This window comes from Salmo trutta, chromosome 12 (genome assembly GCF_901001165.1).
Source record: "Salmo trutta chromosome 12, fSalTru1.1, whole genome shotgun sequence".
NCBI classification, from domain to species: domain Eukaryota; kingdom Metazoa; phylum Chordata; class Actinopteri; order Salmoniformes; family Salmonidae; genus Salmo; species Salmo trutta.
In genome coordinates this window covers 26,977,174-27,003,708 of record NC_042968.1, presented here as the reverse complement: position 1 = coordinate 27,003,708, position 26,535 = coordinate 26,977,174, and the positions used below count along the sequence as shown (strand labels likewise).

Here is a 26,535-nt window from a genome sequence, read left to right as displayed (position 1 = left end):
TTTCAGCTAAAATACTGTAGCTAGGGGAGCTGTGAAAAGCTTGGCATCGTCAAATGGCACTTATCCAGTTAGGGCGCCGTCATAGGCATAACACAATGTCCTTGAGCCGCAAGCATAAAGAACGCAAAAAACGGGATCGAAAAAGAGAATAACACCCACACACAGAGATACACACCCACAATCATACGCTAGGCAGAAACACACAGTGTAAACGCACACATTGACTCAGACTACTTACACACATGCATAGAGTTGTCATCACTAGAGCATATGTAGAAGTATTTGTAGCTAATTGCAAACACAAGCACACAGACTGAACTTTTATCCATCCCAACATTTAGGGAGTGTGAGTTCACGTTGGAATGTTTTATCGCCCAACCCCGTGATGGTGGATTCTAATGAGTGGTTTCACAAGGGCTACCAGTGGTTTCCTGGAAATGGAACAATTAACTGGACAATAACGTGAAGAGCACTTCCTCCACTGATGGGATGGAGTACTCTAAGCACCACATCACTATAACACCCATCCAATTCAAACGGGAGAAACAAATGAGCCCTTGCAACAAAGACCCATTTATGTTAGTTTACAAAAGTTATGATATGGTCAAATATCACATTTTTGGAATGAGTATACCACATCAAGTCTCATTATTGAAAGACTGAAAAAGAAATGTGACAACACAATTATGTATTATGTAGTTTTTAATTTCATATCTCCTTGCCATACTAATAATGATTCATTAAGTCCATCATTTTTTTATTTTTTATAAATGCACATATGGTTTTTAGTCTATAGGATTCAAATAGGCCTATACGCCCCCAAGGCAGTATCATTGAGTGGGAGTGTTCTCAGCTCTTCAGGAGACTGCCGGTGCTCAGAACTGCAGCCCGGGACAGAGAGGCTCAAGGTAATACTAGCTGGATGAAATCTGTATGTAACAGCTGCTATACTGCATATTGCAATGCTACACACTGACATCCAAACATCTTGCATTTCGATGCATCTGCAAATCTGTGTACGCAAAAATAAAACTTTAAATTTGATCTTTTTGGTAAAACATTGAAATCTAAAGCCTATTGGAAAAGAAAAACTGGCACATGCAAACTAATCTGGTCACGACTTGTTTGAAAGTGTTAAAAGAAAGCACATCCTCAGACTGTGGGTCTGCTTTAGGGGAATTTTACTAATCTACAATGCCGCCGGAAAATATTCAGACTCCTTGACTTTTCCACATTTTGTTACGTTACAGCCTTATTTCAAAATGTATTAAATAGTTTTTTTCTCCCTCATCAATCTACACACAATACCCCATAATGACAAAGCAAAAACAGGTTTAGACATTTTTGCTAAAAAACTGAAATATCACATTTACACAAGTATTCAGTCCTTTGTTGAAGCACTTTTGGCAGCTAACACAGCGTTGAGTCTTCTTGGGTATGACGCTACAACCTTGGCACATCTGTATTTGGGGAGTTTCTCCCACTCTTCTCTGCAGATCCTCTCAATCTCTGTCAGGTTGGATGGGAAGCGTTGCTGCACAGCTATTTCCAGGTCTCTCCAGTGATGTTCGATCGGGTTCGAGTACGGGCTCAAGGACATTCAGAGACTTGTCCCGAAGCCACTCCAGCGTTGTCTTGGCTGTGTGCTTAGGGTCGTTGTCCTATTGGAATCTGAACCCTTGCCCCAGTCTGAGGTCCTGAGCACTCTGAAGCAGGTTTTCATCAAGGATCTCTCTGTACTTTGCTCCGTTCATCTTTCCCTAGATCCTGACTAGTCTCCCAGTCCCTGCTGCTGAAAAACATCCCCACAGCATGATGCTGCCACCACCATGGTGCCAGATTTCCTCCAGACGTGACACTTGGCATTCAGACCAAAGAGTTTAATCTTGGTTTCATCAGACCAGAGAATCTTGTTTCTCATGGTCTGTGAGTCTTAAGGTGCCTTTTGGCAAACTAAGCGGGCTAGAATTGTGCTTTTTACTGAGGAGTGGCTTCCATCTTGCCACTATACCATAAAGGCCTGATTGATGGAGTGCTGCGGAGATGGTTGTCCTTCTGGGAGGTTCTCCCATCTCCTCAAAGGAACTCTAGAGCTCTGTCAGATTGACCATCGGGTTCTTGGTCACCTCCCTGATTAAGGGCCTCCTCCCCCGATTGCTCAGTTTGGCCGGGCGGCCAGCTCTGTGTAGTCTTGGTGGTTACAAACTTCTTACATTTAAGAATGATGGAACCACGGTGTTCTTGGGGACCTTCAATGCTAAATAAAAAAATTTGGTACCCTTCCCAAGATCTGTGCCTCGATACAATCCTGTCTCGGAGCTCTACGGATAATTCCTTCGACCTCATGGCTTGGTTTTTGCTCTGACACTGTCAACTGTGGGACCTTATATAGACGTGTGTGCCTTTCCAAATCATGTCCAATCAATTGAATTTACCACAAGTAGACTCCAATCGAGTTGTGGAAACATCAAGGATGACCAATGGAAACAGGATGCATCTGAACTCAATTTTGAGTCTCATAGCAAAGGGTCTGAATACCTACAGTTGAAGTCGGAAGTTTACATACACATTAGCCAAATACATTTAAACTTAGTTTTTCACAATTTCTGACATTTAATTATTGTAAAAATTCCCTGTCTTAGGTCAGTTAGGATCACCACTTTATTTAAGAATGTGAAATGTCAGAATAATAGTAGAGAGAATGATTTATTTCAGCTTTTATTTATTTATTTCATCACATTCCCAGTGGGTCAGAAGTTTACATACACTCAATTAGTATTTGGTAGCATTGCCTTTAAATCGTTTAACTTGGGTCAAACGTTTAGGGTACCCTTCCACAAGCTTCCCACAATAACTTGGGTGAATTTTGGCCCATTCCTCCTGACAGAGCTGGTGTAACTGAGTCAGGTTTGTAGGCCTCCTTGCTCACACATGCTTTTTCAGTTCTGCCCACAGATTTTCTATGGGATTGAGGTCAGGGCTTTGTGATGGCCACTCCAATACCTTGACTTTGTTGTCCTTAAGCCATTTTGCAACAACTTTGGAAGTATGCTTGGGGTCATTGTCCATTTGGAAGACCCATTTGCGACCAAGCTTTAACTTCCTCACTGATGTCTTGAGATGTTGCTTCAATATATCCACATAATTTTCCTACCTCATGATGCCATCTATTTTGTGAATTGCACCAGTCCCTCCTGCAGCAAAGCACCCCCACAACATGATGCTGCCACCATGTGCGTCACGATTGGGATGGTGTTCTTCGGCTTGCAAGCCTCCCCCCTTTTCCTCCAAACATAACGATGGTCATTATGGCCAAACAGTTCCATTTTTGTTTTATCAGACCAGAGGACATTTCTCCAAAAAGTACTATCTTTCTCCCCATGTGCAGTTGCAACCCGTAGTCTGTCTTTTTTATGGCGGTTTTGGAGCAGTGGCTTCTTCCTTGTTGAGCGGCCTTTCAGGTTATGTCGGTATAGGACTCATTTTACTGTGGAAAACGATACTTTTGTACCCGTTTCCTCCAGCATCTTCACAAGGTGCTTTGCTGTTGTTCTGGGATTGATTTGCACTTTTTGCACCAAAGTGTGTCTCTCTCTAGGAGACAGAACGCGTCTCCTTCCTGAGCGGCATGACGGTTGCGTGGTAGCATTTTGTTTATACTCGCGTACTATTGTTTGTACAGATGAAAGTGGTAGCCTCAGGCATTTCAAAATTGCTCCCAAGGAAAGAACCAGACTTGTGGAGGTCTACAATTATTTTTCTTGTGTCTTGGCTGATTTCTTTTGATTTTCCCATAATGTCAGGCAAAGAGGCACTGAGTTTGAAGGTCTGCCTTGAAATACATCCACAGGTACACCTTCAACTGACTCAGGCTAATTGACATCATTTATCAGCCTTTCACATTAAATTCTCTGGAAACATCTCTGGTGGACATTCCTGCAGTCAGCATGCCAATTGCATGCTCCCTCAAAACTTGAGACATCTGTGGCATTGTGTTGCATGACAAAACTAGAGTGGCCTTTAATTGTCCCCAGCATAATGTGTTCCTGTGTAATGATCATGCTGTTTAATCAGATTCTTGATATGCCACACCTGTCTGGTGGATGGATTATCTTGGCAAAGGAGAAATGCTCACTAACAGGGATGTAAACAAATGTGTGCACAAAAATTTGAGAAATAAGCTTTTTGTGCATATGGAACATTTCTGGGATCTTTTATTTCAGCTCATGAAACACTTTAAATGTTCCATTTATCTTTTTGTTCAGTGTACTGCCAATGGCCTTTTGAGGAAATCTACCTCGATATTATTGACGGACTCAGAAAGTTGAGCCATTTTTGACAGTTAAAAAGACCACATAACAAGTCTGTCCTGAGGTAAACTAATGAGTCACAGCTCCCTCAGACTTGTCCATCAGTGTGTGAGAGAACAGAGATGACATTCAGACAAAGGCCGGTGCCTGACATTCCTCCATTACATGACACTCAGCAACTCCTTATATACAGACTTCTCGTATGGATCCAGGCAATTAGCCAGACCACCTGGTCAGAGGTTAGTCCTGGGGTCTGTACTGAGGTCTCTTTTGTTCACATCAAGAGATGTTGTCAACAACTTTTTATTTGACACGGGGAAATTAGCCCGTTTGATTTGGGTTTGGTGGTGATTAGTGCACTCATCAACGATTATCCAAGTTGACTACTGGAGTCACAGCAAAAAAATCATATGACAGCCAAACTTAGCTACCATACCCCGTACTGCACAACCTAAGCATATGCTGGGAATAGATGAAGGAGGTCAACCCTTCCATCTAGTTTCCCTCCTCTATGTTGCAACCATTACATCCAGTAATTCTCCAACAATTACATCCAGTAATTCTCCAATCTGCTAACAGTGGTCTGGTAATCATCATTTAAATGAGGTGTGAAGACTGCCTGCCTGGCTGGCTACTAAGGCACATGCTAGGTAGGTAGTGGCACACCTCACAAAAGGCAGCACAACACGCAGTCTGAACCAAACTCTGCTGACTGCAGGTGTTCTAGGCTGTAATAAGAGTGTCATTGACTGTAGAGTAGCTGACTGAGGAATAGAGGTAGTAAGACTTGAATCATTATAGAGTAGCAGACTAGAGGCTCAGTCTGTCCTGATGCAACAACAACTGTGATAATGGCAGGCTGAGTCAGACAGACGGCCAACTGTCTGTTGTGTCCTGACTCCTGGCTGAGCAATGAGCTATATCCTAGTCAGTGTGCCAGCTCACAGTATGCCAGTAATGATACAGTTATTAAACAAATGTTTGCAATGGGTCCCATGTGGCTCAGTTGGTAGAGCATGGCGCTTGCAAAGCCAGGGTTGTGGGTTTGATTCCCACGGGGGACCAGTACAAAGAAAATTATGCACTAACTACTTACTGTAAGTTGCTCTGGATAAGAGCGTCTGGTAAAATGACCAAAATGTTTTCAGAATATACAGTATTATTGTTAGCTGGACTAATTTGTATATAAAAGGGCATACCTTCAAATCTAAATAAAACAAATAACACTTGATGTACATAATGATACTAGAACTTCAACAGGTCAACAGTGACGTGTTGTGACCTACAGGTAATGTGATTGTTTTCATTAAATCAAAGTCAACCCTCTCACAGAACACATTACATTAGTGCATGTCTGTGACAAAGGTAAATTGTAAAGTTGGGCCTTTTATTACAGAGGAGTTAAGAACAGCCTAAGGTTAGTATGTAGATGATCATATTGAATGGTCTCTTTTATCCTTTAGCTGCTTCGGAGGAACCATGCTCCCAATAATGTCGTTCTATGCCCCTCTTTTTTAGGGGGTAAACTTCCTACGCTTACAGAATACAAAAGAGGTGGATATCCTGGGAGCGACAACAGGGGGACTTCAACCAAAAGGTCATGTCCACCCAACGGTCCTTTGACCTCACAGCTATGTCGAAGGGAACAGGTATGGAGAACACGACTTGCCAAGCGGCACACTGCAAATAGATCAAACACGTTCTGCGTTAGAGCATTCAACAGCAATGGAACGCTAAATGCACAAGTTATAGCCTACATCCAACCCCCTCCTAAATTATATTTTACAACCAGACATAAGAGAGGAATAAATCCTCTACCAAAACAACAATACGTCTGCTACATAAATGTCATTACTCACCTAGAAACTGTGTTTTTTAATGAATAAACCCATTGTTTTAGTAAATTTTCATATCTCACAGAGTGTATAACATTTGTCAGTCTGTGTTGCATGCGTACAGTATGATCCTGATGGGTGGGTGGTTGTGGTGAGGGCTGTGGTGCAGCAGGATTAGTAGAAGGCCTTGGCTGGAGGGCCTGCAGTCAAAGATAATTAGTCAGATTAGTCATCATTGTGTGTTCCCAGGGATTAGCACAATGGCCACACTGAAGCCTCCTCATGTCAACCAAGAGAGGGGGGGGATGGGGGGGAGTGAGGCCGATCGAAGGCGATGGGCATAGTGAGACGGAGGACAAGAGACCTCACAATCAATTGTGTGTGTGTCTCGGTCTGTGTCTGACTGTCTGCGTAAACAGTGCTCCAGCTAGGGGGCTTTGGTAGGGGGGCACAAATTCTTCCCCAGGAGATAGAGGAAGGAAGTCTTTAGCACTAGGGAGATGTAGATCTGTCTGGACCCCACCCAAAACACAGCGATAAGAGAGAGGATCAGGCTGGGGCCGGCTAAATCATCATCATGCCAGTATCTGCTCCGAGGCTGAACTTTCATTATTTTATAAATTGGAACACACAAAGTAAACTCTCTGTGAAACACTGATGTACTAAAGCAAATGGAGCATTTTAAACTCTCAGGGGTTCCAGGAGGTGGAGGAGCGGCACTAGTCTTCCACACAGGAGAGCTCGTAGGGGAGAGTGTGTGTACATGTTTCACTACGCGGGGGTGGCTCTGACAGATTGTGGCGACCCCCGTTCTCAAGAGATCCTGCAAACAGACACTTTCACTTCCTGTTGTAACTGCCTGTATATCTTCACTGTCTGTACTACAAATGGAAAGGTGTTGAATTCAACATGGCGCTGCATACAGCACGTCCCTCATGGTGTCTTCTTCACCCATACTGTCGGTTCCATGACCCAGTTGAATATAATTCTTCCTCCGATCCAGTGGAATCAACAGCTAAACTCTTTAATAGATTTCTTCCCTTTAAAATCAGGCCCCTAAAAGTTAAGGATTTTAGGAAAGTTAATAATTGCTGACAAATCAGAATATTTGCCTACAATATGGTCCAACACGCAAACAAACAGGGTCAGACAGACAGCCATACAAGACAAACACCCCATGATGTAGGAAAAACAACAACTCAGGCAAAACAATGATTAGAGATTCAACACAAAACTCTCAATGAGGATAGAGAACCTGGCATCTGTCCAGCCAGTGTAGACTTGTTCCTCAGTGTAGTACTGAGGCCTGCTCTGCTCCGTCCCAACTCTTCAAACTGTAAAATCTATCAAAGTACCAGCCTTCCCATAACTACCGCAGAGCAGTAGACATCACATTACGGAGATAACACAATAGACAATTACAACATCAATGGAAAATGTTAAAACACTTCACTGTTTAGACTGCTCTACTACATGGACACTAAACACCGACATTACAGTGACTGACTGATCCATGAGCAGCAAGCCCCTGCCTAAATGGGTCTGTCTGTCTATTTAGTTCTGACACTGGCAGGTGCATACATTTCTCCACTGAGTCAAAATGACAATGGGTTAGTGATGTAATCAGCCAAACGATGCATATGCAAAGCCCAATGTATGCACTGGTGACATCTATATGCAGATGGTTCTTCTTTGCTAGCGCAGACGGAGCAGTTTCACGAGACATTGAAATGGCATCAATACCTTGGGCTTACGAGTCTACACGCAGTTTTATATTATATGCAATTCACCACACAAGGGAAATTATCCAGACTGAGGATGGTTCTGTTGGGGTTGTGCCAATGCACCATTCTGACCCAAGTTGAAGGCACTAAAGTCTGCAGTGGCCAGCTGTTACACCCAGCTGTGCAGCAAAGGATGAGACAAGATATTGTCGTCTTATTTGTCACGTTCACTGTAACTTGCATAAGCCTGTTTAAATCCAAATTCATGCATAGCCATGATTGTTTTTTTCCAATTGAATTACATGGGAAAAAGATGTCAGTGCTCCTTATTGTTTACCCAATCAGATTTGCATTGATTGCATGATAGCAGCATCCATGTTGTCCATAACCTGAACAGTATATTGTTCTTTAAGATTTTATATAACAGGTAAACACCCATTTTGCTCTTTACCTGTGAAAGCACCACTGAAGGTCAAGCCAATAATCATTCCTCACAAATCGAAAGCTCTTGTAGACCAGACTATTTGATCTGCTCTGAGTTCATTCCTGGTCTGTCTGCTACAATGACAGTTCATCAGAGCACAAACAAAGAGATGACTAGCCCGGTTTCTAGACCAAGCATGTTACCCGTATTGCAAGGCTGATTAGCTAGGATAAACAGGTGTGAAACACAGACTGAACGCGCAAAGCGAGAACAACCTGGAATCCATGTTTGGTTTTGCTTTGGAGGAAGGGATGGTAGCATCTAACAATTGGATTTAATTATTTCCTGGGCACCGTTCGCCGATGCTTTCCGAATCAGAACTATCCGACCAAAGCGTTGCCAAACAGGCACATGTCGGTAAACGCGTCACACAGTGGTATAGTGTTCTACTGCTAGTCCCGAGATGCATACTTGGACTAGAAACTTGGGTTAGGAAATGCCCAATTTATACCCCCAGTAAATGTAATCTTTAAGCTAGGCTCTTTTCCATAAAAATAAACCTTGCTCAATCTCATGAATACAATTTTTGGTAGCCTACTAAGGAGGGAGAACCTCAGTTGTTCTTTTTCATTCTTCCAACAATTTTTAGGAGTCAAATACAGTAATACTCTCAGATTTGGAGGCCATAAGGGGCAAATCAATGCACACCACTCACTGTATTTCTAATTGTAATATATGGTATTATTATCTGACGAAACACTGGAGGCTTTCAGATTCCCTGTTTTTGTAGGGAATACGGGGAAGATTCATCCTGTTTATCTCCCATGGGCAGGCCACTGAGAAACAAAGGAAACCTGATTAGCTGAAAGGGTAAATATCAGGCGATAAACCCTTGAAATAATATTCGTAAAAGAGATACTGCTGCATATTTATAAAAACATAGCCTTTATTATTTCTTAATGGGATCGTTTTTAGATGGACATGTCACAGACACTACAGATCTGGTTCTACATATTTTGATAAATATGCCCATAATTATTATATAGGTTACCATTTGGCAAATCAAAAACTGATTGTAGGTTGAATAGATTATTAGATGTGTACATGAGCAAATCTTTTTTATAATGCGCTACAATACAAAAGGTAGGTCCCCACTTATTAAAAAGAGGACAAGGTAAAGTGAATTCAACGGTCTTCAAACGAGATACGCTTTTACTGGTCTCTGTTCTTTAGACCAGGCCTGCCCAATTCCGGTCCTGGAGGGCCGAAACACTTCTGTTTTTTGTTTCTACCTGGTAGTTAATTGTACTCAGCTGGTGTCCCAGGTCTGAATTAGTCCATGATTAGGAGGATGAAAACCAGAAGTGTTTCGGCCCATTAGGGCCGGAATTGGGCAACCCTGCACGAGACCGACTGGTTACCTCCTACAATGTATTACCTCTCAACTAAAGTACTTACGTAAAGCGAAGGTGTGCCTGCGATATGTGGTGGGATTCGTAGGCTACATTAAAACCAACATTGTAACACGGATTGACAACATACAAAATAATATACTTTGAAATGTGCAACCCAAATTTATGCTCAGAAAATGTGACAACTTTTTACACTGGGGTGGCCCACCACAAAGAGAAAATGCCTCTCAGTAGTTTACATCGTCTTAACACTTGCGCAAACCCAAATTAAGAATGCGTTTTACCTGTTTGTAGGTAAACGTATACCGGTTGTCTCCAAATATAGAATGAACGTATTCTAGAGACGACTTCGTGGTGGACGAATTATTCTCTTGTCCACTCTGAAAATTTAGTTCCACCGCGAGCGAAATGTTCTCTGGGTCTCCGTGCGTATTCTGCGTGCGCTCTTGAGGGCTTGCTTTTGAATGCGGAAAAGATGTTCATCAAGTAGCTGTCGTGTACTCACACCCACATTTAAGAGTGAACAGAAGATAGTTATATCGGTTTTGCCAAAGCCATTCCACTCTCATGGATCAACTGATTGTTAGGCGTTTATGGGTTGCACAATTATGTAACAACTGGGGGAATATCAATCAAATGCGTCTCACTGTGTGAAATACAGCTCATCATGGTAGTGAGGGACATCTACTGCCAGTCTACATAGCAGCATTGCACTTTGTCTTCTGTGCTGTGTGAACACTTTCCCAATAATGAATCTACTTAAAGAAAGCAACACCTATCAAGGGAGACACGTGCTGTGTTTATACCGGCAGCACAGTTAATTTTCCCCCCACTAATTGGCCTTTTGACAAATCATCTTTTCACGTCAATATTTTTTTCAATGATGATCAGATTAGTAAACAAACTATCCGAATTGTGCTGCCTGTGTAAACGCAGCCCACGTGTCTCCCCAGATTGGTGTTGCTTGCATGATTTTGTCTTTCCATCTATTCTGTTACCCTTCCTTCCTGTTAGGGGTGCAGGAATGAAAAACCAGGGAGCAGCAATATACCTTAAAAGGACATTCACCAGGAGTTTCAATTATTGTACTGTGGATTTTATTGCATGGATTTGAATAGCTGTATGAACTACAATTTGGATGAGTCGATACAGTTTTGTTGAAGTATTTGCAGTGAGAAGATATGATTCCAGATTGTGATGGCACAGATGACTCATTCAGTGTTCCCTGACTTGTTCCCTAAGTGTCAAATCAAATTAACAGATACATGCTGCATTTATGTCCAAACTGTACTTTCCCAGGACAATATTTTTTAACCATCTAAAAAAATGACCAAATATGTTTAACATATTTGCTAAAATACTAATTGTAGCTAAAATTAGACTTTCCTATGTGTATAAATGTAATTACAGCCAGTGGATCATCTGTGTTTCCCCAACCCTGGTCCTTTAGTACCCCCAACAGTATTGTAACCCTGGACAAGCACACCTGACTCAGCTAATCGTCAGGCAGGTAGCCTAGTGGTTAGTGTTGGGCCAGTAACTGAAAGGTTGCTGGATCGAATCCCCGAGCTGACAAGGTAAAAAAATAAATAAATTGGTCCTTCTGCCCCTGAGCAAGGCAGTTAACCCACTGTTCCTCAGGTGCTGAAGATGTGGATGTCAATTATAGCAGCCCCCCACACCTCTCTGATTGAGGGGTTGGGTTAAATGCGGAGGACACATTTCAGTTGAATGCATTCAGCTGTACAACTGACTAGGTATCCCCCTTTCCCATCAAGCCCTCATTGAGTTGTTTGTCAAAGGCTACAACAAAACTGTGTACTGTGGGGAATCCTCGAGGACCAAAGTTGGGAAACAGTGATTAGCTAGTGCACACACAGTGCATTCAGAAATGACTTCTTCCACATTTTGTTAGTCTTATTTAAAAATAATCTACACACAATACCACATAATGACAAAGTGAAAAAAGGTTTAGAAATTATAAAAACTTATTTACATAAGTATTCAGACCCTTTGCTGTGAGACTCGAAATTGAGCTCAGGTGCATCCTGTTTCCATTGATCATCCTTCATGTTTCTACAACTTGATTGGAGTCCACCTGTGGTAAATTCAATTGATTGGAAAGGCTGTCTATATAATGTCCCACAGTTGACAGTGCATTTCAGAGAACACCCCCCCCAAAAGAAACGCGAGGTCAAAGGAATCGTCCATAGAGCCCCGAGACAGGATTGTGTCAAGGCACAGATCTGGGGAAGGGTCCCAAAACACACAGTGGCCTCAATCATTCTTAAATGGAAGACATTTTGGAACCACCAAGTCTCTTCCTAGAGCTGGCCGCCCAGCCAAACGGAGCAATCGGGGGAGAAGTGCCATGGTCAGGGAGGTGACCAAGAACCCGATGGTCACTCTGACACAGCTCTCGAGTTCCTCTGTGGAGATGGGAGAACCTTCCAGAAGGACAACAATCTCTGCAGCACTCCACCATTCAGGCCTTTATGGTAGAGTGGCCAGACAGAAGCCACTCCTCAGTAAAGGGCACATGACCGCCTGCTTGGAGTTTGCCAAAAGGCATCTCAAGGACTAGATAAACAAGATTCTCTGGTCAGATGAAACTAATATTGAACTCTTTGGCCTGAATGCCAAGTGTCACGTCTGGAGGAAACCTGGCACCATCCCTACGGTGAACCATGGTGGTGGCAGCATCATGCTGTGGGGATGTTTATCAGCGGCAGGGACTGGGAGACTAGTCAGGATCGAGGGAAAGATGAACGGAGCAAAGAACAGCGAGACCCTTGATGAACCTGCTCCAGAGCGCTCAGGACCTCAGACTGCAGCGAAGGTTCACCTTCCAACAGGACAATGACCCTAAGCACACAGCCAAGACAATGTAGGAGTGGCTTCGGGACAAGTCTCTGAATGTCCTTGAGTGGCCCAGCCAGAGCCCAGACTTGAACCCGATCGAACATCTCTGCAGACCTGAAAATAGCTGTGCAGCAACGCTCCCCATGCAACCTGACAGCGCTTGAGCTGCAGAGAAGAATGGGAGAAACTACCCAAATGCAGGTGTGCTACGTTTGTAGCATCATACCCAAGAAGACTCGAGGCTGTAAATCGCTGCCAAGTGCTTCAACAAAGTACTGAATAAAGGGTCTGAATACTTATGTAAATGTTATTTCAGTTTTTGCTTTGTCATGGGGTATTGTGTGTAGATTGAGGGGGGAGAAACAATTTAATACATTTTAGAGTAAGGCTGTAACGTAACGATGTGGATAAAGTCAAGGGGTCTGAATACTTGACTGTAAGGTATAAATACAGTATGCAGGTGCCAGTTGTGAAAAAAAAGAGTTGAATAATGCCACCATCTACAGGTCAGTTGTGGAACTGCAATCAAAGGTTGCCATTTCAGCAAGGGGTTGTTGACACATTTCCAAAGAGGTGTTTGTTTGCATTATATTAGGAACAAAAACATAAAGCCAACCAAAAACTCAGCCCCCTTTTGAAATAGACCAGCCACATATTAAAACAAAATGTCACTTATGACTCATAAAATGGTTTCCAAACTAACTTGGTCATTCATCACTGAAAGGGAGAAAAAAAATGAAGAGAAAACATTGGTACTGTACCTGACCAATTATACTTCCAATATCCCCACTAGTCCCATCCAAATATAAGACGCAAGAGTATGGGCTCTAGTGTTAATACCTATAACGTGTATAGTACTATATATTCATATAACAATAAATACATGAACAAATACATTTTCATAATGGGTAAATTACCAAAGGGAAAAGATTACCTCACACACCTATGGCTCTTTGACATATTGTAGACTTTCTAAAATCATTATGTCCTCTAACTGTAGTTCTATGAGTCTGGGAGAACCTCTAAAAACGTCACTGTTCTAGTATAGAGCTGTGTGTATGAATGAGTGATTTGTCCCCAGCCAGCCAGTAATCTATAGGGCTGTGTGTGCACGCATTACCTGACTAAGGCCAACCGCTAACACTGTTTGTGCATCCAAAATGGCACCCTATTCCCTATTTAGTGAAAGTAGTGTACTATATAGGGAAGGGGGTATAATTTGGAAAGAAGCCTATCAACACATTGAGATAGCAGCCTAGTAGAAATAGAATGCTGATGATTTATGTTGGTAATGGAACCCAAATCTGCCACTACTCAGATTAGCAGGCAAATGTGCACATCTACGTTTGCCTTGAATCAGTATTATCCTGTAAAAAGTCAGACAATTTATTTATAATTTTTTTTGCAAAAAAGATTTTCCCACGTTTCTTTTTGTACAAATCTTCATATAATCTGCTTACACAACCAAAAAAATACCCTCCCATCAACAAAAACGAAGTTATCGTCTCCACTTACAGATTCCATTTTGGGGTTTAGTCTGTCAATCTGTGTACATTTTTTTTTTCTTCTTCAATATAACATTTTGTACATTTTTGTAATTTGTATTTTATTCTTTTTTTAAAAAACTTTTCTTGCTGAAGTAGGTTCACCAGCCAAGTTCCAGGTATTGCTCATCAAAATCCACATTACTTTCCAGACACTTATTCCACAAACACCAGATGGCGCTATGGTAAAAGGCAAGATTTGTAGGTACTGGATGTGGTGTGTAGCTCCACTGTAGAACGGGTTTGTCAAGGAAGAAAATAAGCATTTCTTTCAAGAACTAAGCCCCAGCATTTCCCATTTCTTTTTTTGGGTTATTTTTCAGCTATAAAAAGTTGCGTGTCGCTTGAGAGAAGGAAAATCCTTAATACTACTCCTCAGTCAGTGTGTGGTCTGGCAGCAGAAGTGGGACAGTCAGGCTGTCAGTCTGTTGCAGAGCAGACCAAGACAGCTCTATCTGCAGAGGTCCTGGGCCTCTGAGTGCTGCTGAGGTTTCCTCTTCTTGCTGTTGCCCTGGTAGTGTGGCTTGCTGCTCGGGTGGCTCTTGATGTTGGATGAGTTCTGCTGGACGTGGTGGGTGTTTTTACTGGACGAGCGGAACAACCTGGCCTGGGAAACAAGACACACACACCTAGTTAGATCAGTAAACAGATCACTGGTAGGCCTATAAGTGCCATTGAAATGTAAAATCTAAAAGGTTATCTATGTACCGACAGTGTTGTAATGCTCAGGTCATAAAAGTTCAAGGCATTTGTAGGTACAGTAAGAGTTTTTCAGTGGTTGACTTTGGCTTCGTCAAGCTGACCCTACCTTGCCCCCCTTGTTGTCAGTAGGAGTGCTGGTGGTGTGGCACTGTGTTCTGTGATTGGTCACGCCACCTGAGGATTCTCTGTGGGCGCTGGAGCCCCGCCCAGGCAGCTGCTTCACTGTCTTACAGGGCGTCCCGTCAGAATCCTGGGGACAACCAATCACAACTCAGTACATCAGGTCAGCAACCAATGGGTGCATTGCAATAAATGTAGTTTTAAAGTTGATTTCCTCAGGTATTGTGGTTTTAGTGTGCACACACGGTGTGTTTGAGTGTAATAAAACTCACGTCACTGGAACTGGATACCGTGGAGGATGAGGATGACACTAATGAGGAGGAGTTGGAGGAGGTCTTGCTGCGAGATGCAGTCACCTCCTCCGTCAGGTTGTTGTTGCACTCGTCCAGCTGCTGAGGCTTCACTAACAGTGTGACATCATTTCCTACGGCAACAGCACATGGACAAACAGTGGTAAGATAATGTGTTTCAGATCGACTAAATAGCAGTCGGACTTCACTGATCTACAAATCACCTTGGATCCCAAACTACTTAAAACGTAATTAAGATGACCAATTTTGAACCTTGCCTTACTGAAACTGATCCCCTAAAACACACTGACTCATCTCGTTAGATCTGAGACCGTGTCTAGACTCACAGTAGTACTGTGAAAACATACCATTCAGGGCAGGTTCATTCTGAGACTGTGGTCCCCAGAGCTTGGTGATCCAGTCCCTGTACTCAGCCACTTCCTGGGTCACCCGAATTATTCTGCCGAGTATACTGGAAGAAAGAAAATAGGACATTAGAAGAACTTGTTTGCAGTGGTTCAAATATCAATAGAGTATTTAATAAATAACTTAAGACAGCTGCCAAAGAATGTGAGAGCTGTCGTTGGTTAAAGCGAGCCCTAGCTCACCATCTCCTTACCTCTCAGACTCGTTGTTGGGGTAGTACTTGGCAATGGGCGATACGGCGTGGTTGAGCACTACGTAGGCATAGTCAAAGGCCTGCTTCACCTGCAACACACCGTATGAGCTGCGGCCAACGTCGTTATCTGCAGGAAGCAAGAGGCATGGTTAGATCACCTCTATTTGGGAAGTGACAGATGTCAGACATTGTCTGATATTTCACCCTTTTCTATGGGCACCTGGGACCTCTAGCTGTCTTATTCATGGCCGTTAAAGTGTGTGATAGATTCTTAGGTTCAGTGTTATCAGTAGCTGACTGATGTTACAGATCTTGAGTGTCACAGTGCTAAAATGAGGTATCACCTGTGTAAGTGCACCCATGCTGAATGGAAGGCCTTGTTACCTGGTGCTAGGGGGTCCTCAATGAAGAGCATGGAGGGCCTGTAGAGGTCAGTGCATTTCTGAACCTCATCTTTGGCCACGTAGCTGCCGCCATCTTTGATCCGGATGCCCGTCTTCAGGTAGTTGAAGTGGCGCCCATAGAGCTCAAAGAACTCTATAAGGAGAACGCCCACGTTGGCATTGGGGCTGCACGCATCTTCTCTGTAGTGAAGCTGAAATACAAGGGCAGAGGATAAGAGGTCAATTGCATAGAGGAACAAGTCAAATCATTTTAGTTTACTGAATGAGAAAGACTTAAAATGTGTCAAAAGTCTATTATAGACAGTAAATTAGTCTGTTAGATGCGATCTATCCTGCACTGTGTGTGTGGGCTACTTGAGAGAATAGCAGAAGATAAGAGCAGAAGTCTCTCACCTGCAGGAAGCTGACAGCCATAAGGAAGAGGCTGTAGGAGCCGATCCCTCCAGTGAAAACCTCGTTCAGATCCCTCTGGAGCAGGAACTGCTTCAGCACCAGAACCAGCTTCGGAAGCACTGGGTATTTCTTATGGATAAAAAAACCATGTGGTTAAACCCATGGTTATAGTGCTCTCTAGAGGGGAATGTCTCAGACTAGGACATTGGGTATGGCTGGATTGAGGAACTGAGGAGACGTAGTTAAGTGTATTAGCTACTGCCACCTCATCAGAACCCAAAGAACCTGACATAAATATACAACTATTTTATTTCACCTTTATTTAACCAGGTAGGCCAGTTGAGAACAATTTCTCATTTACAACTGCGACCTGGCCAAGATAAAGCAAAGCAGTGCGACATAAACAGAGAGTTACACATGGGATAAACAAATGTACAGTCAATAATACAATATAAAAGTCTGCATACAGTGTGTGCAAATAAAGTAAGGAGGTAAGGCAATAAATAGGCCATAGTGGCGAAGTAATTACAATTTAGCAATTTACACTGGAGTGATGTGTAGATCAGGATGTGCAAGTAGAAATACTGGTGTGCAAAAGAGCAGAAAAACAAAAACAAATATGGGGATGAGGTAGGTAGTTGGTAGGATGGGCTATTTACAGATGGGCTGTGTGTACAGCTGCAGCGATCGGTGAGCTGCTCTGACAGCTGACGCTTAAAGTTAGAGGGAGATATAAGTCTCCAACTTGAGTGATTTTTGCAATTCGTTCCAGTCATTGGCAGCAGAGAACTGTACGGAAAGGCGGCCAAAGAGGTGTTGGCTTTGGGGGTGACCAGTGAAATATACCTGCTGGAGCGCATGCTACGGGTGAGTGTTACTATGGTGACCAGTGAGCAGAGATAAGGCCAGGCTTTACCTAGCAAAGACTTATCGATGATCTGGAGCCAGTGGGTTTGGCAACATATGTAGCGAGGACCAGCCAACAAGAGCATACAGGTCGCAGTGGTGGGTAGTATATGGGGCTTTGGTGACAAAACGGATGGCACTGTGATAGACTGCATCCAATTTGCTGAGTGTTGGAGGCTATTTTGTAAATAACATCGCCGAAGTCATCGGTAGGATAGTCAGTTTTACGAGGGTATGATTGGAAGCATGAGTGAAGGAGGCTTTGTTGCGAAATAGGAAGCCGATTCTAGATTTAATTTTGGATTGGAGATGCTTAATGTGAGTCTGGAAGGAGATTTACAGTCTAGCCAGACACCTAGGTATTTATAGTTGTCCACATTTCTAAGTCAGAACCGTCCAGAGTAGTGATGCTTGTGTCGGGCGGGCAGGTGCAGGCAGTGATCGGTTGAAGAGCATGCATTTAGTTTTACTAGCATTTAAGAGCAGTTGGAGGCCACGGAAGGAGTGTTGTACAACAATCTATGCGTGCTAACTGTCAAGCCTGTTTCATCAGCTAGCTCTTTTACCAGACTGCATTAGGTAAAAGCAATGTATCCTGAATAAGAGATGCCTGCTTCACTCACTTTTTTGTAGTCTTTGATGAGAAGGGCAGCTTTGACTCCGTTCTTCACATTGAAGCTGATGTCCACCTTTACCTCTGTGCGGAAGTCTGTCAGCTTGATGATGGGTACCTGGAACAATGGAACATAGTGATGAGGATGGATTTACACATACAGTCACTCGAGGCAATGACACTGCACAGTTAGTATGCATGCACAACGTGCGGATCACTCAACACTATACACGTCAGCTATCACAGCGACTCAAATGACTGCAACACTTAAAGAGCTTGTTGGCAATGAATAATTTAGTCCTTAATATTTCAAAAACTAAAAGCATTGTATTTGGGACAAATCATTCATTAAACCGTAAACCTAAACTAAATATAGTAATGAATAACGTGGTAATTGAGAAAGTTGAGGAAACTTAACTGCTTGGAGTAAGCCTGGATTGTTAACTGTCATGGTCAAAACATATTGACAACAGTAGCCAGGATGGGGAGAAGTCTGTCCATAATAAAGCGCTACTCTGCATTCTTAACAGCACTATCAACTAGGCAGGTCCTACAGGCCCTAGTTTGGTCGTAACTGGACTACTGTTCAGTCGTGTGGTCAGGTACCACAAAGAGGGACTTAAGAAAATTGAAATTGGCTCAGAATAGGGCAGCACGGCTGGCCCTTGGATGTACACAGAGAGCTTACAATAATATGCATGTCAAGCTCTCCTGGCTCAAAGTGGAGGAGAGATTGACTTCATCACTACTTGTATTTGTGATAAGTATTGACATATTGAATGCACAGAGCTAACACCCATGCATACCCCACAAGACATGCCACCAGAGGTCTCTTCACAGTCCCCAAGTCCAGAACAGACTATGGGAGGCGCACAGTACTACATGGAACTCTATTCCACATCAAGTAACTTATGCAAGCAGTAATATTACACTTAAAAACATACAAATACACCTTATGGAACAGCGGGGACTGAATCAACAAAGGCACAGACACATGCATACAAACACACGATAACATATGCACTATACACACACGTACACATGGTTTTTGTGTTGTAGATATGTGGTAGTAGAGTAGGGGCCTGAGGGCACACACTAAATATGTAGTGAAATCTGTTATAAATGTATTGTAATGTTTTAAATGTATAAAACTGCCTTAATTTTGCTGGACCCCAGAAAGAGTAGCTGCTGCCATAATAAATACAAACATACCGTGGCCTTGTCCAGCACTTTGATGGAGTTCTCGTCAGTCACGTTTTTCTTCCTCAGGGCCTCTTCCAGGGTCCAAAGGGGCAGGTTTTCCCAGTTCCCAAATACCACCAGATCGATGTCACTAGGAAGTGGAGTAAGTAGTAGAGGTCAGAGCAACATCACATTCAGATCTGAAGAGAGGACTCTACAGTTCACTTTCACACACAGCTTATTGTCACTAATCCAGTCCCCAGTCACAGTGTTGTGTGTGTGTGACGTCAGAGCGGAGAGCAGTCTGGCTCGTCAAGAAACAAGGTTAAAAAAGGCTTTGGATCAGCAGTGCTAAAATTACCACAGCCTTAATCCCAAAAAACAAAGGCAAATAATTACACCATGGCCAGCCACATAACTCTTTCTCCATATAACCACTCACAAAGGGGGGAATTCTGAACAGAGTTAAACGTGCGTAAATGTAACATTATTCCCTTTTTATGCACTTCTCTCTATGCGTATGTATTCTGACCTTGAACTTAAAGGAAAATTCCACCCAAAAACAAACTTTTGGTATTTGTTTCATTAGTCCATTGCTGATAGACCCAAAATGTTTACCATGTCAGAATTCAAGTTTAAGATGTATAACTTTAAAAATACAGCCGGTATGATGTATTTGGCATTATATGATGCAAACACAAATCATATTGACATTACGCGAATGAATAAGGCAAGTCTGAATACCAAATACTGATTAGTGTGTAGGAAAGGCGTGCGTAGAAAAGGCCTAAGAGCTTGCCCACATGGCACAGACGTCAGTTAAACATCTAGTCAACTAAGGTCAATTAAATGTGAAATCAACAAAAACATTCACCAGTCATTGGATTTTGGTTAAAAAATAAATTCCTATGGGCCTCCCGAGTGGCCCAGTGGTCAAAGGCTCTGCATCGCAGTGCTAGCTGTGCCACTAGAGATCCTGGTTCGAATCCAGGCTCTGTCGCAGCCGGCTGCACCCGGGAGACCCATGGGGTGGCGCACAAATGGCCCAGCGTCGTCCGGGTTAGGGGAGGTTTTGGCCGGCAGGAATGTCCTTGTCCCTTCACACTCTAGCGACTCCTGTGGCGGGCCGGGCGCATGCACGCTGACACGGTCGCCAGGTGTACATTGTTTCCTCCAACACATTGGTGTGGCTGGCTTCCGGGTTAAGCGGGACAGTAGTGGAGAAGGTGGAAAGTTATGTTCCTGGGCGTACACATCCCAGACAAACTGAAATGGTCCACCCATACAGACAGAGTGGTGAAGAAGGTGCAACAGTGCCTCTTCAACCTCTGGAGGCTGAAGAAATTTGGCTTGTCACCAAAAACACTCAAACTTTTACAGATGCACAATCGAGAGCATCCTGTCGGGCTGTATCACTGCCTGGTACGGCAACTGCACTGCCCTCAACCGTGAGGGAAGTGCAGTCTGCACAACGCATCACCGGGGGCAAACTACCTGCCCTCCACCCGATGTCACAGGAAGGCCAAAAAGATCATCAAGGACAACAACCGCCCGAGCCACTGCCTGTTCACCCCGCTATCATCGAGAAGGCGAGGTCAGTACAGGTTAGAGGTCGACCGATTATGATTTTTCAACACCGATACCGATTATTGGAGGGCCAAAAAAAGACGATACCGATTAAATCGGACGATAAGTGTTCATTCAGTATTGTTGTAATTGAGATATATATATATATATATGACAATTACAACAATACTGAATGAACACTTGTTTTAACTTAGTATAATACAACAATAAAGTCTATTTAGTCTCAAATAAATAATGAAACACGTTCAATTTGGTTTAAATAATGCAAAAACAAAGTGTTGGAGAAGAAAGTAAAAGTGCAATATGTGCCATGTAAAAAAGCTAACGTTTAAGTTCCTTGCTCAGAACATGAGAAAATATGAAAGCTGGTGGTTCCTTTTAACATGAGTCTTCAATATTCCCAGGTAAGAAGTTTTAGGTTGTAGTTATTATAGGACTCTCTCTATACCATTTGTATACTGCTCCAAAAAATAAAGGGAACACTTAAACACATCCTAGATCTGAATGAAAGAAATAATCTTATTATATACTTTTTTCTTTACATAGTTGAAAGTGCTGACAACAAAATCACACAAAAATAATCAATGGAAATCCAATTTATCAACCCATGGAGGTCTGGATTTGGAGTCACACTCAAAATTAAAGTGGAAAACTACACTACAGGCTGATCCAACTTTGATGTAATGTCCTTGGAGTTACATTGTGTTGTTTGAGTGTTCCCTTTATTTTTTTGAGCAGTGTATATAGTTGAGTATTGATTTTAAGAAAGGCATTGATGTTTAGGAACACATTGGTGCAACGACAGTGCTTTTTTGCGAATGCGCTTGTTAAATCACCCGTTTGGCGAAGTAGGCTGTGATTCAATGATAAATTAACAGGCACTGCATCGATTATATGCAACGCAGGACAAGCTAGATAAACTAGCAATATCATCAACCATGTGTAGTTTACTAGTGATTATGTTAATATTGATTGTTTTTTATAAGATAAGTTAAATGCTAGCTAGCACCTTACCTTGGCTCCTTGCTGCATAACAGGTAGTCAGCCTGCCACGCAGTCTCCTCGTGGAGTGCAATGTAATCGGCGTCCAAAAATGCCGATTACCGATTGTTATGAAAACCAGAAATAGGCCCTAATTTAATCGGCCATTCCGATTAATCGGTCGACCTCTAGTACAGGTGCAACAAAGCTGGGACCGAGAGATAGAAGCTGTTTCTCAATCTCAGGGCCATCAGACTGTTAAACAGCCATCACTAACAGAGAGGCTGCTGCCAACAGACTCAAATCTCTGGCCACTTTAATAAATGGACTTAATAAAAAGGTATCACTAGTCACTTTAATAATATCCTACAATACTCATCTCATATGTATATACTGTACTCTATACCATCTACTGCATCTTGCCTATGCCGCACGGCCATCGCTCATCCATATATTTATATGTACATATTCTTATTCATCCCTTTACATTTCTGTGTATAAGGTAGTTCTGAATTTTTTTGATTTCTTGTTAGACATTACTGCATTGTTGGAACTAGAAGCACAAGCATTTCGCTACACTCACATTAACATCTGCTAACCATGTGTCTGTGACCAATAAAATTTGATTTGAGTCAAGAAGCAGTGCGGCTTGGTTGGGTTTTGTTTCGGAGGATACACGGCTCTCGACCGAGTCCGTACGGGAGTTGCAGTGATGGGAAAAGACTAACTACAAATTGGATACCACGAAATTGGGGAGGAAAGTTTTTTTTAAATAAAGTGAATACAATTACGAAATTCCTTTACGTTGATTACTTTTTAAAAATCAAATCAGTTTAGTTTTTAGTTGATTCAACGTAATCACAGAATCTTATTGAAATTACGTGGAAACGTTGATTAAACCCATTTTTGCCCAGTGGTTAGTTTTTGTAATTTAACCCCATACATTTTGCAAATATATTCATTTTTAAACTGAAATACCTTGTTTACATAAGTATTCAGACCCTTGGCTATGAGACTTGAAATTGATCTCCGGTGCATCCTGTTTCCATTGATCATATTTGAGATGTTTCTACAACTTGGAGGCCACCTGTGGTAAATTCAATTGATTGGATATGATTTGGAAAGGCACACACCTGTCTATATAAAAGGTCCCACAGTTGACAGTGCATGTCAGAGCAAAAACCAAGCAATGAGGTCAAAGGAATTGTACGTAGAGCTCCGAGACAGGATTGTTTTGAGGCACAGGTCTGGGGAAGGGTACCAAAACATTTCTGCAGCATTGAAACTCCTCAAGAACAGCGGCCTCCATCATTCTTAAATGGAAGTTTGGAACCACCAAGTCTCTTCCTAGAGCTGGCCACCTGGGATAACTGTGCAATCGGAGGAGAAGGGCCTTGGTCAGGGAGGTGACCAAGAATCCGATGGTTACTCTGACAGAGCTTCAAAGTTCCTCTGTGGAGATGGTTGTCCTTCTGGAAGGTTCTCCCATCTCTACAGCACTCCACCAATCAAGTCTTATGGTAGAGTGGCCAGCCGGAAGCCACTCCTCCATAAAAAGGCACATGAAAGTCCACTTGGAGTTTGCTAAAAGACACCAAAAGAGACTCAGACCATGAGAAACAAGATTCTCTGGTCTGATGAAAGCAAGATTGAACTCTTTGGGCTGAATGTCAAGCGTCACGTCTGAAGGAAACATGGCACCAGCCCTACGGTGAAGCATGGTGGTGGCATGATCATGTTGTGGGGATGTTTTTCAGCAGCTGGGACTGGGAGACTACTCAGGATCGAGGCAAAGATCAACAGAGCAAAGTACAGAGAGATCCTTGATGAAAACCTGTTCCAGAGCGCTCACGGCCTCAGACCGGTGTGAAGGTTCACCTTCCAACAGGACCACGACCTTACGCACACAGCCAAGACAACGCAGGAGTGGCTTCAGGACGAGTCTCTGAATGTCCTTGAGTGGCCCAGCCAAAGCCTGGGCTTGAACCCAATTTAACATTTCTGGAGAGATCTGAAAATAGCTGTGCGGCAACGCTTCCCATCCAACCTGACAGAGCTTGAGGATCTGCAGAGAAGAATGGGAGAAACTACCCAAATACAGGTGTGCTAAGCTTGTAGCGTCATACCCAAGAAGACTCAAGGCTGTAATCGCTGCCAAAGGTGCGATAACAAAGTACTGAGTAAAGTGTCTGAATACTTATGTAAATGTCCTTCCCCCCATACATTTGCAAAAATTTCTAAAAACCTGCTACTGCCTTGTCATTATGGGGTAATGAATTTTAGAATACGGCTGTAACCTAACAAAATGTGGAAAAAGTCAAGTGGTCTAAATAATTTCCCGAAGGCACTGTATCTAGCCTAACAATGAAGTGTTTAATTGTGAGGCTAAAACAATTCGACAAAACAGTTGCATCCATGAGTTTATAATTTTTTTTAAAATGTCAATTAAAGGTCTGCCAAAGTAAAAACCAGATAAAAAAATGTATTTATATGAATGCAGTAACTACAGAAATTGTTTGTTCACTGGGAAATTAATATCTAACTAGTCAGTGACAACTGTGTGGAGTTTGTGACAGCAACTGAGTTTATTACAGTATCATAGAAATTATAATCCGCGGATTTCCTATGATCTTCTATGCAGAAGAACCCCTTACCTTCTAACGGCGCTAATGAGTGTCAGAGAAAAACAGAACAGCTTTTCATAGATGGCTTTAATAGTTTGTAACTCAAACCATTTGGACTCCAGACGTTTTTATAGAACAGACGAAATCAAAATGGTACAACCCAGAAGTCTGTAGCTCAAACACACTGTTTAAAAGGGGTTAGAAGTCCAAAACACACCAGCGATAAGATGGGACTCATTGGGTTAAGGGTCAGTTTACACTCACTAATGGTGCACGGGTCAGCTGTTTGTTCACCCGCACCCTATTGCTAATAACCCATCCACAGCCGCCCAAGTATTTGTGAATCTAAGGTCCGCAATCGGCCCTAACCCGTATTTTTTAAGATATTGTTTTCTCTTTATTCAACCCGCCGCCCACCCGCCCTTCATCCACACAATATTTAATGACCCTGAACCCGACCACCCCACGGTTATATCCGCAGGGTCTGCAGGTTATGAGTCAACCCGCATATCACCAACATACTATAAGAGAGATTACGATAGGAAGGCCATTATGTCCATTACTTGAATCAAACAGCTTACCTGGTTGGCAGATAGAGGCCCGTGCTGAAACTCCCAAACACTTGAACCTGTAACCAAATCAAACGTGTTATTCATTGATTTCACTTATCAATGAGATAAGCCGAGCTATACAGTAGCTTTGAACTGATACAACGGCAGGTCATTTGTTACAAAATAAAGACAAATGATTTGATTTCTGTCAAGTCACGTGATATGCTGCTCTCCTGTGACAACAGTCTGATACTTGGGGACAGGTGTCAACTAAAGCAATACAATAAGTGGGGAGAGAGTGGGGAGAGAGTCTAACGGGCATCAACTTATTTCACCTTTTCTGCAAGTCGGTGCACAGTCATTATCTGACAACCATGCACTGTTCTTGGGTGCAAAAAATGGGAACAGAACAAACCATTACTACTGTAGTTATGAGAAAAAGGATAAAATTATGCTTTAAAACGCCAACAGTTTGGACAAAAAATAAATGAAATAAGCTTTTTATTTAATGCGTCCAGATTCCAGACAAATATCCCGCTTTATCTGAGCTTTGTGGGCATTAACCAATGTCACATCACATAACAGTATTTCACATTGGTTCTGAGGGCTCAAAAATAGCCTTTGCTAAGCCTTAAACCACCCGTTATTCCCTTAAACCTCCCTCCTGGGCTGAGCCCCTGCCTGAACCGACCAAGGGGGTTAAAGCCTGGGCTCCAATCTGCTTACTTGAGGTGCATTAGGCAGGGCATGTGATTGTGATGTGGGTGGAAATGAGAGGGGTGATGGATTGCCACTGTGTGGACGAGTTCCAATTCCAGTGAGGGGGAACACACAGCCACACAGGTCCCCAAGGTGAACTTAACTCATGGCTCGGCTCTCTACTGCATAAAGAGCTAGTAGTCATCACTTATATTATCGAGAGACAGGGTGAAGTTAGAGAGGGAGAGAAAGACATGGTGGCCGCCTCCTAGACTAATTATTCAGCTATCTGGTGGGTTCACAGTTGTTCAGTTCACCCAGTCACAGACAGGTCTCGTTTTGAGTATGTGTAAGAGGTCAGGTGATTGCTGGGAGTTTTAGTCCTGTTCTTGTTATGGACAGGATCTTAACTGCTCTCCTGCCTCAGTGGATAGAGTAAGAGGTAGGAACAGTGCCAGGGACAGCAGTGGGCTTTTCTGTCTAGCTCAGGGATGGGCAACTATTTAACATTTTTTGAGTTCATTTCCTGCGTACTACACAATTTTCCATGGGGCAGAGAGAAAAATGAGCAGTTTTACAGCGAATTCCCTGTAATAATAAATCTTTTGCCATAGGGTGAAGAAATTAAATGTTTTTATATGATGTCTGAGTGAGAGTGACTAACAAAATCTATGTTCCCCCCGGTTGGTAATACGACCATGAATACTACAAGATAGCTGGCCACTAGACATTTTAGCTGACATGGGCTAATTG

The 26,535-nt window shown here is 42.7% G+C and overlaps 2 protein-coding genes across 3 annotated transcripts in view; both read right to left on the bottom strand.

Annotated features, from left to right (window-relative positions):
- The window catches only part of LOC115203287 (adenylate cyclase type 2), a 77,112-nt gene extending 66,658 nt beyond the window's left edge, over window positions 1–10,454 (bottom strand). Inside the window, exon 1 of one of the 2 annotated variants that reach the window (XM_029767845.1) lies at window positions 9,990–10,454. The gene's annotated coding sequence lies outside the window, so the exon portion shown is untranslated. The remainder of the gene's footprint in view (window positions 1–9,989) is intronic. The other variant, XM_029767847.1, reaches the window with a different exon arrangement.
- Window positions 10,455–13,939: 3,485 nt separating this feature from the next.
- LOC115203286 (terminal nucleotidyltransferase 4A) overlaps window positions 13,940–26,535 on the bottom strand; it is a 32,299-nt gene continuing 19,703 nt past the window's right edge. Inside the window, exons 3-12 of the mRNA XM_029767844.1 lie at window positions 25,114–25,160; window positions 19,371–19,491; window positions 18,169–18,276; window positions 16,640–16,768; window positions 16,227–16,437; window positions 15,843–15,969; window positions 15,592–15,695; window positions 15,206–15,357; window positions 14,920–15,063; window positions 13,940–14,718 (exon numbers count right to left, since the gene is read on the bottom strand). Coding sequence (XP_029623704.1) covers window positions 14,563–14,718; window positions 14,920–15,063; window positions 15,206–15,357; window positions 15,592–15,695; window positions 15,843–15,969; window positions 16,227–16,437; window positions 16,640–16,768; window positions 18,169–18,276; window positions 19,371–19,491; window positions 25,114–25,160 — 1,299 coding nt within the window. The 3' untranslated portion in view covers window positions 13,940–14,562. The remainder of the gene's footprint in view (window positions 14,719–14,919; window positions 15,064–15,205; window positions 15,358–15,591; window positions 15,696–15,842; window positions 15,970–16,226; window positions 16,438–16,639; window positions 16,769–18,168; window positions 18,277–19,370; window positions 19,492–25,113; window positions 25,161–26,535) is intronic.